At 43.0% G+C, this 14,948-nt stretch overlaps 1 protein-coding gene across 1 annotated transcript; it reads left to right on the plus strand.

Annotated features, from left to right (window-relative positions):
- Positions 1–6,288: 6,288 nt before the first annotated feature.
- On the plus strand, positions 6,289–8,481 carry LOC309483281 (uncharacterized protein). Its single transcript, XM_082148996.1, has 2 exons — positions 6,289–6,716; positions 6,860–8,481. Exons 1-2 carry the CDS (start codon positions 6,648–6,650, stop codon positions 7,463–7,465), a joined length of 675 nt encoding a protein of 224 aa, XP_082005122.1. The 5' UTR covers positions 6,289–6,647; the 3' UTR covers positions 7,466–8,481.
- The last annotated feature ends 6,467 nt before the right edge of the window (positions 8,482–14,948 follow it).

A 14,948-nucleotide genomic window follows, 5' to 3' on the forward strand; every position in this document is an offset into this window, starting at 1 on the left:
AGTACAAAAAACCTGGGAAGATCACAAGTAAGACAAAAAGTTCATGGTTTTGTTTTCTTAAGTGTTCAGGCAAAAACTAACATGCATATGAGTCCCATCTGACACAAAGCCAGCAGGAGCCCTCACTTTAGTAGGAACAAATAACCACTCTGAGTTTTTTTTTTTTTTTTTTTACAATCAGCAAGAAACATTCCCACATCAACACACCCAACACCACAGCATACAAACAGACATTGTGCTTTTACATTGTGTACATATAAAGAAAAAAAAAGAAAGAATAACTTCAGTAAATCATAAGCAAAACCTGACACCAGCATCAGTTCTTCCACTTACAGTTTTAATTGGCTTTGAAGATAATTTATGAAAGGACGCCACATGACAGTGAACTTAGATCTGCAGAGCCCCTTAAATTAAGTCTTACTTTTTCTAAACTTTGTAAAACATCTCTGGCCCACTGGTTTTCTTTTTTTCACCCATCAATAATGAAGTCTGCGTGTCTGTTTTCTCTGCTTTCAGGGAATTTGTGCCCAAAATTTCAGGTACCACCACCAAGGAGAGAGCTGCCTTGCCCAAAGCTCCTGAGGAAAGCCTTTCTCCTTGCTGAGGCCGGAAACATTGAGGACTACCGGACTTAGATCATGTCCACATTCGGGAAAGTCTTAAAATATGACTCCACCAAGAAGGTAAAAAAAATAAAGTCTGATTGTAAACATTGTCACTGAATTTGGCAGGGATTATTGCCCACTGCAGAACAAGATTTCTGTACTCATGGCTTGGTATGCATGGTGGAAAATCTTAATCATTAATAAATAGTAATAACTGTTATGAGAATAATAATAGAAAATATAGCTGCAAGCGGCGATTCAGGGCCAAGCCATTGAAGCAGCAGCAACAGCAGTGCAGAGCAAGAAGAGCAAAAATGGCAGAAATTGAACATACATGAAAAATCTGCTGGTTCAGAAGTACAGGTGAACATTAACTGAAAATGAACAAAACATATTTATAATCCAAGAGAAAGAAAGATTAGTACAACGCTTGAATAATAAAGGAATTGAAATTACACAACATTCCACACAATTTTTCTAAAGTCATCCCACTATCTCTGGATCAGATGCCTGTCACTCGTCTCGTTGCGCCACTGGGAAGACGTGCATTCACAGAGATGCCGATGTTCCATAGTTCAAGTGAGAATCAACTAAAAATGAAGAATTTTAATGCGCCACATGTCTTATTTATTGAGTTCCTTCTCAGATAGACACCATGTCTGGAACTGAAGCAACTTTTGCACCACTTCATAGACTTGCATGGCGGAAAAAGAAGCAACGGAAAAATAAGAAGAACGCCAACGGGTACAATAGGTGCCTACGCACTTTCAGTGCTTGGCCCCTAATAACACCTGACTAAACAAATAAGTCAACACAGTGGAAAAAAAGAAGATATAAATGTTTGAATCTCTTAGTTTTGTATTGATTATTAGATCTGCAAGAAACTTTCCGGGGACGGGAAAGGCACACGAACGTGACCAATGAGTTGGGTCAGATCCTCATTTCGGTCTTGACCTGTGAGGAATCCCTGACCAAACTGCGCCCGATGGCTGAAGGCCTCACGGAGAGGTACAGAAGAGCTGGTGAGGCGCCTCCTGAAGTCATGTACGTGGACCGTGGCTGCTGTCGTGTCCACGGCGTGTCTTCAGTGGAGCAGCTCTTCGGTGAGTGGACAGACGGGGGTATGTTGGTGCGGCTCGACATCTTTCACTGGATCCATCGATTTGATGCGGCCGCATCGCCACCCAAAGTACGCCCTGTTTAAGTCTGCCCTCTCTGCTTCAGTCTTTGCTTACAACAAAGACGACATTGCTCTCCTGGTGCAGGTCACCCAACCAACTATGCTTCCCTGACTGATAGCCAGATCATTGAATTGCATGTCAGCAAGTCAGATCTGAGCCATTATGTCAGGATGATCACAGTCGGTGCCCAGGAAACCTGTGTGCGTGTCCAGAGTGCCCTTGAGATCCTGAAGGGAGCAGCTGGGATGGATGAGAACCAGCTGCATCTGTTCAAGGATGCTGCGGCCATCCACCACGTCTGGGAGAACCAACAAAAGAACCTGGAATGTATCCAGGATCCGTCGGGGAGGAACATGTACACCATCACAAAGTATGTGACCCGTAATGGTGTGCGCCTTGCACGGTACAGCACGGTGAGAGGGAGCAACAGTCTGGCTTTCACTCTTTTCTGCCCAACATGATCCCCGGGCCCCACTGTGCTGCCGTCCCCTTCCAGGTGTACCTCCTGGGCTGGCATTCCACGCTGGAACTCTGACAGGGAGTCCACTAGTGTCAAAGGCCAGAAAGGGAGAAAACACATGGTGTACGTGTCTCCTCTGGTGCATCGACTGAACCTAAGGTGTCAGGAACTGTTTGGGGAGGCGGAGGAGGCAAACTACAGGCCTCCAGCTCCTGCTGCTGATGAGCGGATAGGTCTGGAGTATCTGTTCTCCCAGTCATCAGAGCCATTCAGTGCTCCTGACCATTACGCCCAGGCCAGAGAGACACTTCGAGCAGATGAGGACGATCATGATGAGGTTACTGCTGGCGAGGAGGAGGAGGATGAGGAGGAGGATGATGTGGGCTACACCTCTGACAGTGAGCGTGACAGCCTGACTCCACTGAGGAACAACCTGTACCTCACTGACCAGGTAGTGGCTACGGAGTTTGATCCCTGTGTGGAGGATGTGTGTGGTCCGAATCATCTCCCTGGGTACCAACATGTTCAGGAGCTCAGCAAAGTGCTTGTTGAGATTGCATTGGAGGAGGGAAAGCTTGCTGTAAGTGACACTATTAGAAAGAGGGTCATCAGTGCCTGGAACAAGCTTGACCTCCACGATCACAACATCCAGCAGTTCGACAGCCTTTACTCTGCACGCTGGGGTAATGCTCTGTTTGGCCGCACAAATGGAGATCCATCCGAGTCGTCTCTGGTGCAAAAACTGAAGTTCAGCAAGCGCTATTCAGCTGCTGTACTGCTTAATAAAACAGCTGTGGCTTCATCCTGCTTGTGGAGGAAAGGGTCGAGTGTCTCCAATGAAGCACCAGATCACTTCACTGTACCAGCGCAGCAGAGAGTGACTGTGGATGATGATGATGAACTCAGCAAACTTGGGATTCCAATCCTGAAGATCAACTCCAAGTGTGTTGGTGAGTTCATCAGGAGGCAGGAGACCTCGTCAGCCACAAATGGGACGGATCAAGGTTTGGCTGTCCTCCGTCGCATTCAAAGCATTTCTGGCACCAGCCAGACTCCAGCGACTGAGCTTCCAGACGGAAGACCACACACCAGCCGACCTACTGTGCAGTATGAGGTCACTCCATCTTTGGCAGAGACCAGAAAAATTTAAAAAGAGACTCCCGCATTTCTTGCATGCCCCCCCCACTCCTCTGATACCGGCACCAGTCCACACCATTCCAGAAGGACTCCAGCCCCCCCGCAGGTCCAGTCAGCTGATGGGCGCGCCCCTAAAAGGGCCTCCTGTCGTTTCCCTGCCACAGGAATCCGTTCCTCCACCGTCGCCAGCAAGATCAACGATCTACAAGAGGAAAAAGGCAGAGCCCAGTGGCACGGGACATCTGACCACAATTAAAATGCACATCTGTGCACTGTGTGCCCAACCTACGCAAGGCCATAAGAAGTACAAAAAAAAAGACGTACTGCGATTCCTCAAAATCATCCACGTCCACAGACCTTGCTGGACAAACTTTTGGGAATTTTGAAGAATTTAAAAAGGCAGTGGACATTGTCTTGGACTCTCAGTCCCAGGCCCGTGAGCCTGTCTAAGCAGACATCCAGACAAGTGTACATACTACTTACATATTTCTATACATACAAGTCTCACAGAGCTATTGTTGTTGCTGTTATTGTTATTTTAGTTAAGAAAATTTATGTTTTAATACCCTTTTATTGGCTGCAGTGAGAATACATTTATCTTTTTATAGTTTATTGCCGTTTAATAATGGCTTACAGCACTTGAGGTTGACAGTACTGATATTTCTCTTTTTATACTATAACTATTTATACTTGTTCATTGTTGTTTAAGGGTGAATTTTGGTTTTTTAAATACTTGAATAATTGACCTGGCTGCACTTTAATCATTAATCTGGCACTATTGATATAACTATTACTGGCATCAATATGATTATAATCTAATAAAAATGGAGGATTATTATTATTATTGTTATTATTATTATTATTATATACACTAAACATATCTATTTATAGTTTTTATGTCAAGCAGGTCAAACAAAATGTTCATAAGTCTGTTCAGAACTGTTTCCTTTTCAATTTTAACAAAGTCCATTTAGATAATTGAGGAAATTCTGACTGTCATTCATACAGGGGTCAGCACAACCGGAGTGCAATGGCTGAGCCTCGCCCTGGGTGAACCACCTTCATGATCATGAGTCTCCCCTGCCAGGTAAGTATGAGTTCTACACGTTCCCTGTAAGGGCACCACTGAAGGCAACATCATTCTCAACCACGGTGAGACGTCACTTCACTACACATGGTTCATCATCACAATCTATTCTAAACCCTCAATCTATTCTCTAAACTCTGGATCTTGTTAAATCATGGGTCTTGTCGTTTTTACAGTCGTACCGTCTATAGACCCTTTTTGCACCGACGTCACAATTATGGAGGCTGGAGGCAAAACAAGCAGAAAACTTGAGGCAGCCAATACAAACCAGCATAGATTCGGCTACATAAGGAGCACAAAATGTCATCTTGTTGTGTTGTTGGGTGCCAGAATCGACGGAGTGCAGGCTTCCAATTTAAAATTATATCGCATGTTTTATAAACTATTGTGATTATTTGTGAATCATCTGTGATTGTATACATTGTTGTGATTGACCATGACTAGACTTAGACTAGACGTCACTCAACCGAAGCTAATACTGTCAGATCGTCCATCCATTGAGTGTGTGTGTACGGGTCGGCCAATCTGGTTCCGTCAGTTAAAATGAATCTTTTCAAATAACAATTGCAGTCCTGGACAGTGAGTAACCTTACATATTAAGATAAAATCGAAGTCATTGTTAAAAAAAAACAAGCTAACAAAACTTGCTAACTAGCGTTAGTGAAGTGGACGGGAAGAATCCAGTGTCTGAGACCCATGTGCCAGGGGGTGATGGAGAGATTCGAGCAGGCCAATCAACCTGTACCTCATATCCTGTACGTTGACCGCGGGTGCTGTCGCTCACAAGGCCCAACCGCTGTGGAGACCTTGTTCCAGACGTGGGTGGACAAGGGTATGGGTTGTGCGTTTGGATATTTTTCACTGGATACATCGCTTTGATGCAGCCATCCATACCGAGAGCAACTCCAAATACGCGGCCTTCAAGTCTGCCCTAGCAGGAGCGGTGCTGGCCTACAACCGCGCAGACCTGGAGCTTCTCATCAAGGCGGTCCGAGCAAAGGACCCGGCTTATGACACAGTGAACGATGAAGACGTGGTGCGACTTTACATGATGCGGGAACAGCTGAAGCACCATGTTCGTAGAGTCACGTTTGGGGTTCAGGAGACTTTACGTCTTGTCCAGACAGCCATTGATGAGCTGAAAGGTCCGGCGGGGCTGGATGAAAGTGGAATCCCCCTCTTTAAGTCAGCAGGTAAGTAATCTGATGCAAACATTTAAAAACATTGTTACAAGCATTTTCCATATTGAAAACACGGCACAAGGCATATGAGGCACAGGTAAACTATATGATCTATATATTGTAATCCACTGTTAGCGTGTATTATAAACACATAGCGTGTATGGGGATGTTATTATGGTTATCATGTACTGTGTTGACACCGTATAATGCTTAAATATTTGCTCTTATTTCTTTACAGAAGCAATAGATAGTGTGTGGGAAGGCCAGCAGCGACACCTCGAGTGCATACAAGGATCCTCCGGAGAGGAGTATGTACAGGGTGGCGCGTAGCACCAGCATCAATGGGGTGGATGTTCCCTACTACAAGTGTCTGCGTGGAAGCAACAGTCTGGAGGGATACCACAAAGTTCTTCCTCACATGATATCATGCTTTTTGTAGCGTTCTTCATTGATATGCTGCCGATAAAACACTGCTTTGGGTTGCAAAAAAATGTATAATCATTTAATCAGAATCAATTAAGACGTCTAATCAAAGTCGTCTTTGCTTTGTTTGTCTGTCTGTGTTGGGATTTTAATGTCCTTCTCTGTCATTTCAAGGTCCCCACTGTGCTGCACGTCCCTATCAGGTTTACTTGATTAGTGGAATCGCTCGGTGGAACTCAGATCGCAGTTCCGACGCGGTGTTTGGTGGCAAAAGGGCGCATTCACAGAACCTACTCTGCCCCTCTAATCGAACGCCTCAACACCCGATGCCGGAAGTTGTTTGGAGAGGCTGTGGAGGACAATTTTCGCACCCCTGCTGCTGTGACGTCCAATGAGCTGCTTGGTTTGGAATACCTATTCAGCCAAAGCACGGGTGAATCTGGTGCCTTCTCAATTGGGGACCTCTCAAAGGATGGACCCAGCCCAGAGGAGGAGGTGGTTCAGCCAGGCCAAACTGACCTCGATGAGGAGGATGAGGCGTACCAGAGTGACCCAGAGACAGATCACGACAGGATGGCTGTTGACCCAGCTCACATAACTCTTACCACAGATGAAACCACCAATGCTCACCCTCCGGCCGTTGTGAGTAATTTTCTGCTCACCTGTACGCATCGCTAGCATGTATTGTTTATGTTTATTTTTTATAGTCTGAGTGTTGACTGACTTTAAACTTCAGTTACATAAACATTTTAACTTAACATGTGATCGTTGTTCTTTTCAACAAGGAGGACACCTGTAGCCCTAGCCCACTTCCTGGACTCCAGAAGCAGGAAAAGTTCTGTGCACTGCTGGTAGACTTTGGCCTCACTGTAAATAGGCTGAGCCTGACGACGAAAGAAAGGAACGAGCTGATCGAAACGTGGCAAGCCGTAGAGGAACATGATAAACTACCGCATACGTTTCATCAGCTGTACAGAACACACTGGGGTAACACGCTGTACTGCCGTACAAAGAGAGAGCATCTTGTCGATGCTGCTGTGATTCAGAAAGTCAAAATGGCCAAACGCTATGCCCCAGCTCAACAAGACATCAGTGCTCAGCACAACAGACTCATGTACACGCTGGTGAAACTACTCTGGTTGGGTTTACCTACAAGTTCCAAAACCCAAAGCCCAGACAAAACAGTAATCCAGAAGGCTTACCAACGAATTCAGCACTGCATATTGGTGGAGGATCCAGTTCTCAGTAAAGTGGGTATTCCTCTACCAAACATCAACATCAAGACAGTGCGTGATTTCATCCGTCGTCAGGAGAAGCTTATCAATCTGCAGTCGACAAGAATGCCATCTGCCACCGTGTTAAAGACTACGTCAATCTCTTCAAAAAACTAACCTCCGGCACTGTGTCAACCGTCGGTTCTCCCTCCACCCGACTACGAACAGATAGTGTATGAGCATATTCCCAGCAAGGCAGGTACCAAAGTGTTAAAAGGAAGATCAGACATCGCAACACCAGCTCCAAAGACTCCGTCCCAGGTCTCCGTCTATAAATCTCCCCTAACATCTCGCATACCCCAGCAGAAACCTTCAGTCTTTGCTAACATCTTCAGTCCTCTACCTGAAATATTTGGATCTACCACTACTGCACAATCATTTCCACCACCACCACCACTCTTTTCCGCCGCCACCACCACTACTAAGATTCTGGACACATCTGCCATCACAACACCGGAGGAAGCATCTTCCAGCCATGGCGACACTTCCACCAGCACAACACTTGCAGAAGCATCTTCCAGCCATGACGACACTTCCGCCAGCACAACACCTGCGGAAGCAGCTTCCAGCCATGATGACACTTCCGCCGGCACAACACCTGCAGAAGCATCTTCCAGACATGACGACACTTCCGCCAGCACAACACCTGCAGAAGCATCTTCCAGCCATGACGACACTTCCTGTGGCGACACTTCCTCAGTCGCTGGCTCCAGCGACTGAGCTTCCAGATGAAAGACCTACAGTGCAGAATGAGGTCACTCATCTTGGCAGGGACCGGAAAACTTGAATCTCTTACCGTCGAGTCTGGAAAAAAAACTCACAAAAGCCTATGAGAGAATTCAGCACTGCATATTGGTAGAGGATCCGATTCTGAGCAAAGTGGGTATTCCTTTGCCAAATATCACCAAGACTCTCCAGGATTTCATCAGTTGTCAGAAGAGATTCATCAACCTTTAGTCGACTAAAATATCTTCTGCCACCATATTGAAGACCACATTGATCTGCTCACAAGATCTTCCTCCAGCAGTGTATCCCCCTCCACCTGACTGCACACAGATTGAATATGTACATATTACAAGCACAGCAGGAACAAGGTCTTGAAAGAAAGAACGGACACGGTGATGCCAGATCCACAGACTAATCTTGCTTCTCTTGGAGGCTCCACAACCAAACAACTCAGGGACACAAAAAGTACAAAAGTAGAGTTTTTGTCTGATGAAAATAATGTCTACCTCACCACAGTTGTGGACGCACACAAATAAACTATTGTGAATTTCAACTAGGAATACTGTTGTGTAATTCTTCTTTAAAAACTTGACTCTGAATATTGCGTATATTGTTATGTTTTAATATTTTATACTTTATGCAACAAATTTTTTATATAAATTCACAATTGATTATATTATTTATCATATTGTTTAAACAACTATGTTGTGGAAAAGGCAACTTCTTAATAATTATATACTATAACATTAGGGCGTTTTCTACAACACACTATCTTTTGTCCCTGGTACATATCAATACATTACCTTAAATAATGAACATCAATATTATATATTGTACATGATGCCATCAATAACAATGACAAAATGCAGCAACACATGTTCACCACGTTTTATACTGTGTGTTACTTGATAGCCCCCCTTTCGATTCTTCATACGCCCCTCTTTGCTCCACTGGTGCTGGCTAGTAGGTCTTACTGGCCACTGTTTTGCATTTAATGTAAGTGGATTAAAACATTTCTATGGACGTATTGGATATTTTTCGGCGCTGTGATGAACATGGCAATTCCGCTGTAACTGGGGTTGCCTAGAATCAGTCAAGTTACATTTATATTCTTCACATCATTCATTTATTAAACATTTGCATTCCATAGAAGTCTTCTTTTTGCCAGATTCTACTTATACAGGGTTTCCGCGGGGTCTTAAAAAGTCTAAAATCTGAACTTTAAATTTAAGGCCTTAAAAAGTCTTAAAAACGGCCAGATTTTCATCCTAGGTCTTAAATTTAATTTAGTCAGGTCTAAAAAAGTGTTTACCCTCGTTCATTTCCAGAAACGCTGGCCGCAGAAAGTTATTACAAAGTAGCAAAAAAGTATCGAGTTGTAGCCTACAAAGCGGAGCCCCTAGAGCAGGGGTCTCCAACACATCGCTCGCGTGCTACCAATAGTCAAGTCAAGTCAAGTTAAGTTTATTTGTATAGCGCTTTTCACAATACAGATTGTATCAAAGCAGCTTCACAGTATTAAATTAAAATAATACAACAAAGTTTGTTTCAAGAGGAATTTATTGATTGATAAAATTAAATTAAATATCCCCAAAATATCCCCAACTGAGCAAGCCAAAGGCAACAGTGGCAAGGAACCGAAAAACTTCATCAAGTGACCTAATGGTGTCCTAAAACTCCATCAGGTGACCTAATGGAGAAAAAAAAAACTTGGGAGAACCCAGGCTCAGTCGGGGGCCAGTTCTCCTCTGGCATTTATGAGCTAGAGGCCGGATTGTAGTTTGAACTGTAGGATTATATGAATGCCTGGCTGAAGAGATGCGACTTTAATCTAGTTTTAAACTGGGAGAGCGAGTCTGAGCAACGAACAGTATCAGGAAGACTATTCCAGAGTTTTGGGGCCAAATGTGAGAATGCTCTCCCTCCTTTGGTGGTTCTTGATATCCTAGGTATGACCAAAAGCCTTGAATTTAGTGATCTTAAAGAGCGCGATGGATTATAGGGTGATAAAAGATCCGTTAAATAGACTGGAGCTAAGCCGTTTAGGGCTTTATAGGTCAGTAGCAATACCTTGTAATTAATACGGAACTTTATAGGTAACCAATGCAGTGATGATAAAATCGGTGTTATATGATCATATTTTCTTGATCTAGTAAGAACTCTAGCGGCGGCATTTTGGACTAACTGTAGCTTGTTTATTGAGGATGCAGGACAACCAGCTAGTAAAGCATTACAGTAATCCAGTCTCGAGGTCATGAATGCATGAACTAACTTTTCTGCATCAGAAACTGATAGCATATTACGTAGCTTAGCAATGTTTCTAAGGTGGAAAAATGCTGTTTTTGTAACATATGAAATATGATTTTCAAAAGACAGGTTGCAATCGAGTATAACACCCAGGTCTTTTACTGTAGAGGATAAAGTAACAGGACATCCTATGATGTTAAAGTTGTATTGTGCAAGGTTTTGTGGGCGGTTTTTTGAACCGATAAGTATTACCTCTGTCTTGTCTGGATTTAATAAAAGAAAATTACGGGTCATCCAATATTTTATATCTTTAACACACTCTGTCAATTTGGAAAATTTTGCGTTTTCATCCGGCCGTGATGAAATATATATTTGAGTGTCATCAGCATAACAATGGAAACTAATTCCATGTTTCCTTATAATATTTCCAAGTGGCATCATATATATTGAAAATAACAGAGGGCCTAATACAGATCCCTGCGGCACTCCATAGTTTACTGGAGTTATGATCGATTTTTCTCCATTTAAATAGACAAAATGGTAGCGGTCAGATAGGTATGATTTGAACCAGCTTAGTGCTTGTCCTTGAACACCAGTATAATTTTGTAGTCGATCTAAGAGTAATGTATGATCTATAGTATCGAACGCAGCACTAAGATCAAGTAAAACTAGTATTGAGATACAGCCTTGGTCAGAAGCTAAAAGTAAATCATTTGTGATTTTAACGAGCGCAGTTTCAGTGCTATGATGCGGTCTGAATCCAGACTGAAACTTTTCATAGATCTCATTTTGTTGCAAGAAAGAGCCCAGTTGAGCGGACACCACTTTTTCTAATATTTTAGACATAAATGGAAGATTTGAAATGGGTCTATAATTTGCTAGATTATTATGATCTAATTGTGGTTTCTTAATGAGAGGTTTTATAATTGCCAGTTTAAATGTTCTTGGAACATGACCTAAAGATAAAGACGAGTTAATAATATTGAGGAGAGGATCTTCCACTACAGGTAACACTTCTTTCAGTAGTTTAGTTGGTATAGGATCTAATAAACATGTTGTTGTTTTAGATGAAGTGATAAGTTTATTTAACTCTTTTTGTTCTATAGTTGTAAAGCACTGTAATTGTTCTTTCGGGGTGATAATTGAAGCTGAATTATAAGGCGCGATTGAAGATTGAACGTTTACAATTGTGGTTCTGATGCTTTCTATTTTCTCAGTGAAGAAGTTCATGAAATCATTACTACTGAACTGTAACGGGATATTTTGTTCGGGTGACGTCTGTTTATTTGTTAGTCTAGCCACGGTGTTAAATAAAAACCTTGGATTGTTTTGGTTGTTTTCTATTAGTTTGCGGAGGTGCTCAGCCCTGGCCGCTTTTAGGGCCTTTTTATAACGTGACATACTGTCTTTCCACGCGATTCTAAAGACCTCTAAATTAGTTTGTTTCCATTTACGCTCTAAAATACGCGTTTCTCTCTTTAAAACATGCGTAGTATTGTTATACCATGGTGCTTTATTTTTCTCTCTGACCTTTTTTAATTTAATAGGTGCAACCACATCCAATGTTCTAGAGAGAATGGTGCTCATAGTGCTAGTTAGTTCTTCTAGTTCATCTGTTTGTTTGGGTTCAGGCAGCAGCTGAGACAGATTAGATAAGCAATTTGAGAAATTATCTATGGTGGATGGGAGGATTGTTCTGCCTGGTTGATAACGCGACGCCGCATGACATATTACAGCAGTACGTAATATGCAAGTTACCATGTAGTGATCAGTGACTTCATCACTTTGTGGAATGATATCTATATCGGTTGGATCGGTTCCATGTGATATAATTAAATCGAGTGTATGATTAAGACGATGTGTTGGTCCGGTGACGTTTTGCTTGACCCCAAATGAATTTAATAAATCTGTAAACGCAGCTCCTAACGCATCATTTGGATTATCTACGTGTATGTTAAAATCTCCAACAATTAGTGCTTTATCGACATTGACTAATAGGTCTGAGAGAAAATCTGCAAACTCTTTTAGGAAATCAGCGTAAGGCCCTGGCGGTCTATATACGGTAGCCAAGGCTAGAGATAATAGGGATGTTTTTCTAACATCTAAGAGCGTAACATTTAGTACAAGTACTTCAAATGAAATAAACTTATAACCCGTTTTCTGGGTAACATTTAGAATATCTTTATAAATGGTTGCAACACCTCCGCCACGACCAATCAGACGGGGCTCATGCTTATAACAGTATCCAGGAGGAGTAGACTCATTAATACCGAAATAATCATTTGGTTTAAGCCAGGTTTCAGTAAGGCAAAGTATATCGAAGCTATTATCTGTGACTATTTCATTTACAATAACTGCCTTAGGTGTGAGTGATCTAATGTTTAGAAGACCTAGCTTTAGAAATAGTTTTTGTTTACTAATAGCAACATTTTCTGTTTTAATAACAATTAGATTTTTCCTAGATCCTGCATTAGATTTATTATTTGATCTCACTAAACGAGGAATAGACACGGTTTCTATACAATGTTCTACACTAGTATTTATATCAGTTGAATTGGTGCAGCAGAGACTATGATTTGGACTTTTGGTTACTAGTCAAAGGGTATTTAACATTTTGGAGATGTTATCTGACAGAAGATCCGCTCCGAATCTGCTTGGGTGTAAGCCATCAGCACGGAAAAGCCTAGGACGCTCCCAAAACAGATTCCAATTATTTACAAAGAGCAGTTTCTGCTCATTGCACCATGACATTAACCATTCATTTAGCGCAAATAATCTGCTGAACTTTTCATGCCCTAGTCGGTACGTGGGAAGCGGTCCTGACACAATGATCGTTGTTTCAGGCGATGTGCTGCGTACCGTATCGATTAGATTCCTGAAGTCTTTCTTCAGAATCTCCGTCTGGCGCAGCCTGATGTCGTTCACTCCCGCGTGCAGGACCACAGTTCCGACGCGCTCGTCACCGTTCAGGATCTCGGGAACGCGAGCAGCGATTTCAGAAACACGAGCACCAGGAAAGCAGTGACTTTGCACCTTACTTTTACCTAACGTAGCGTGTACATGCCGAACGATGGAATCGCCGATGATCACAGCATCGCGTTCTGTTTCGCGTAGAGGGGAGAAGCGGTTTTGTGTCGATAACTCGAAAACCGGGAGGGTCGGAGAAAGTCTTGGTCTAAACCTGACTCGCGTCTTCCGCTGCGGAACCACCCAGGCTTCGTGGTGGCGTGTTGGAGCCGGAGTGAACGAGACCATGGCTGATTTCGACCGATGCTGAGGAACGCACGGAGTAGACGCGGTCGGAGTCAGCAGGTTAGTAACGTTAAACACTGATTTGTGTGCATCGGCGCGTGATGTTTCAAGAGCCAAACACCGGTCTCTCAGCTCGGCCTGTCTCAATAAAAGGTTGTGGATCTGTTTCTCAACAGCTTCCAGCTCAGACTGCAGTGCGTGCAGCTCAAATGTGTCCTCACCTGCACCAAGCGGTAGACTACTTACATCTGATATATTCGCCATTTTAACAGATGGACAGTGAGTTAGCAACGAAGCTACCAGTGATGCTATCAATATTAATACTAATTTATATTATAAGTTTGTTTGTAAGTGAGTGTGGAGAAGACGCGTTCAGCCGTGATCCATGGACGTAACCTTTAAGAGTATGCAGCGTTGGATCACTAATAGGCTTGAGACGCGTCTGCTCAACAGTCCGCGTTGTAACTATGAGGTTTTTTAGGTTTTTTAGTGGTAGGGGTGTAGAGTAGACGCACGATAGGCGAAAAAATATTTTTTTGTTTATAAGTGAGTGTGGAGAAGACGCGTTCAGCCGTGATCCACGGACGTAACCTTTAAGAGTATGCAGCGTTGGATCACTAATAGGCTTGAGACGCGTCTGCTCAACAGTCCGCGTTGTAACAATGAGGTTTGAGCAGTAACATTAGTGCTTCTCAGTGAGGAAAAGTAGAAAATGTTCGTTGTAAGCGAGTTTAAAGAGAAAATCAAGAATTATAAATCAAATCGATAGAGCTCCAAAAACAACAACGCATTCAGACGCAACGCATGATAATAACAGGACAAGACATTACTCACCGTGTTTGTTGAGTGTTTCTTACTCACCTGAGCTTTTCTGAACTCAAAGGCGCGAGAGAAAATAAATAAATAAAAATAGCTGAGCGCACACGGGTGGCGCGTTTACAGGCTAGCGAATTACTAGCGTGTTGTGCTAGTAGTAACGTAAGCTAGCGATGTCAGGGTTGGGTAAGCTGTATTTAGTAGTAATATAAACAACTAGAAATTGTAGTAAATGATGGTTCAAAACGAGGAAATACGAGGCTAAGACGGAGCTTACAGCACCGAAGCAGACACACTCACAGCAGGCAGCGAGAAAAATCAAGAATTATAAATCAAATCGATAGAGCTCCAAAAACAACAACGTATTCAGACGCGACGCATGATAATAACAGGACAAGACATTACTCACCGTGTTTAGCTCGTGGCTTGATATGAGCTAGCTCGCCAGAGGCCGTTCACATATCGCATTTTTTGCGCGCTCATAATTGAAGTGACGCGCAATTTTTTTTACCAGGTGCAACGAGTTAAAAAAAAAAATCTAAACTTTTCAGAATGCCAC

Source organism: Leuciscus leuciscus (assembly GCF_965113295.1).
Source record: "Leuciscus leuciscus genome assembly, chromosome: 2".
Lineage (NCBI taxonomy): Eukaryota > Metazoa > Chordata > Actinopteri > Cypriniformes > Leuciscidae > Leuciscus > Leuciscus leuciscus.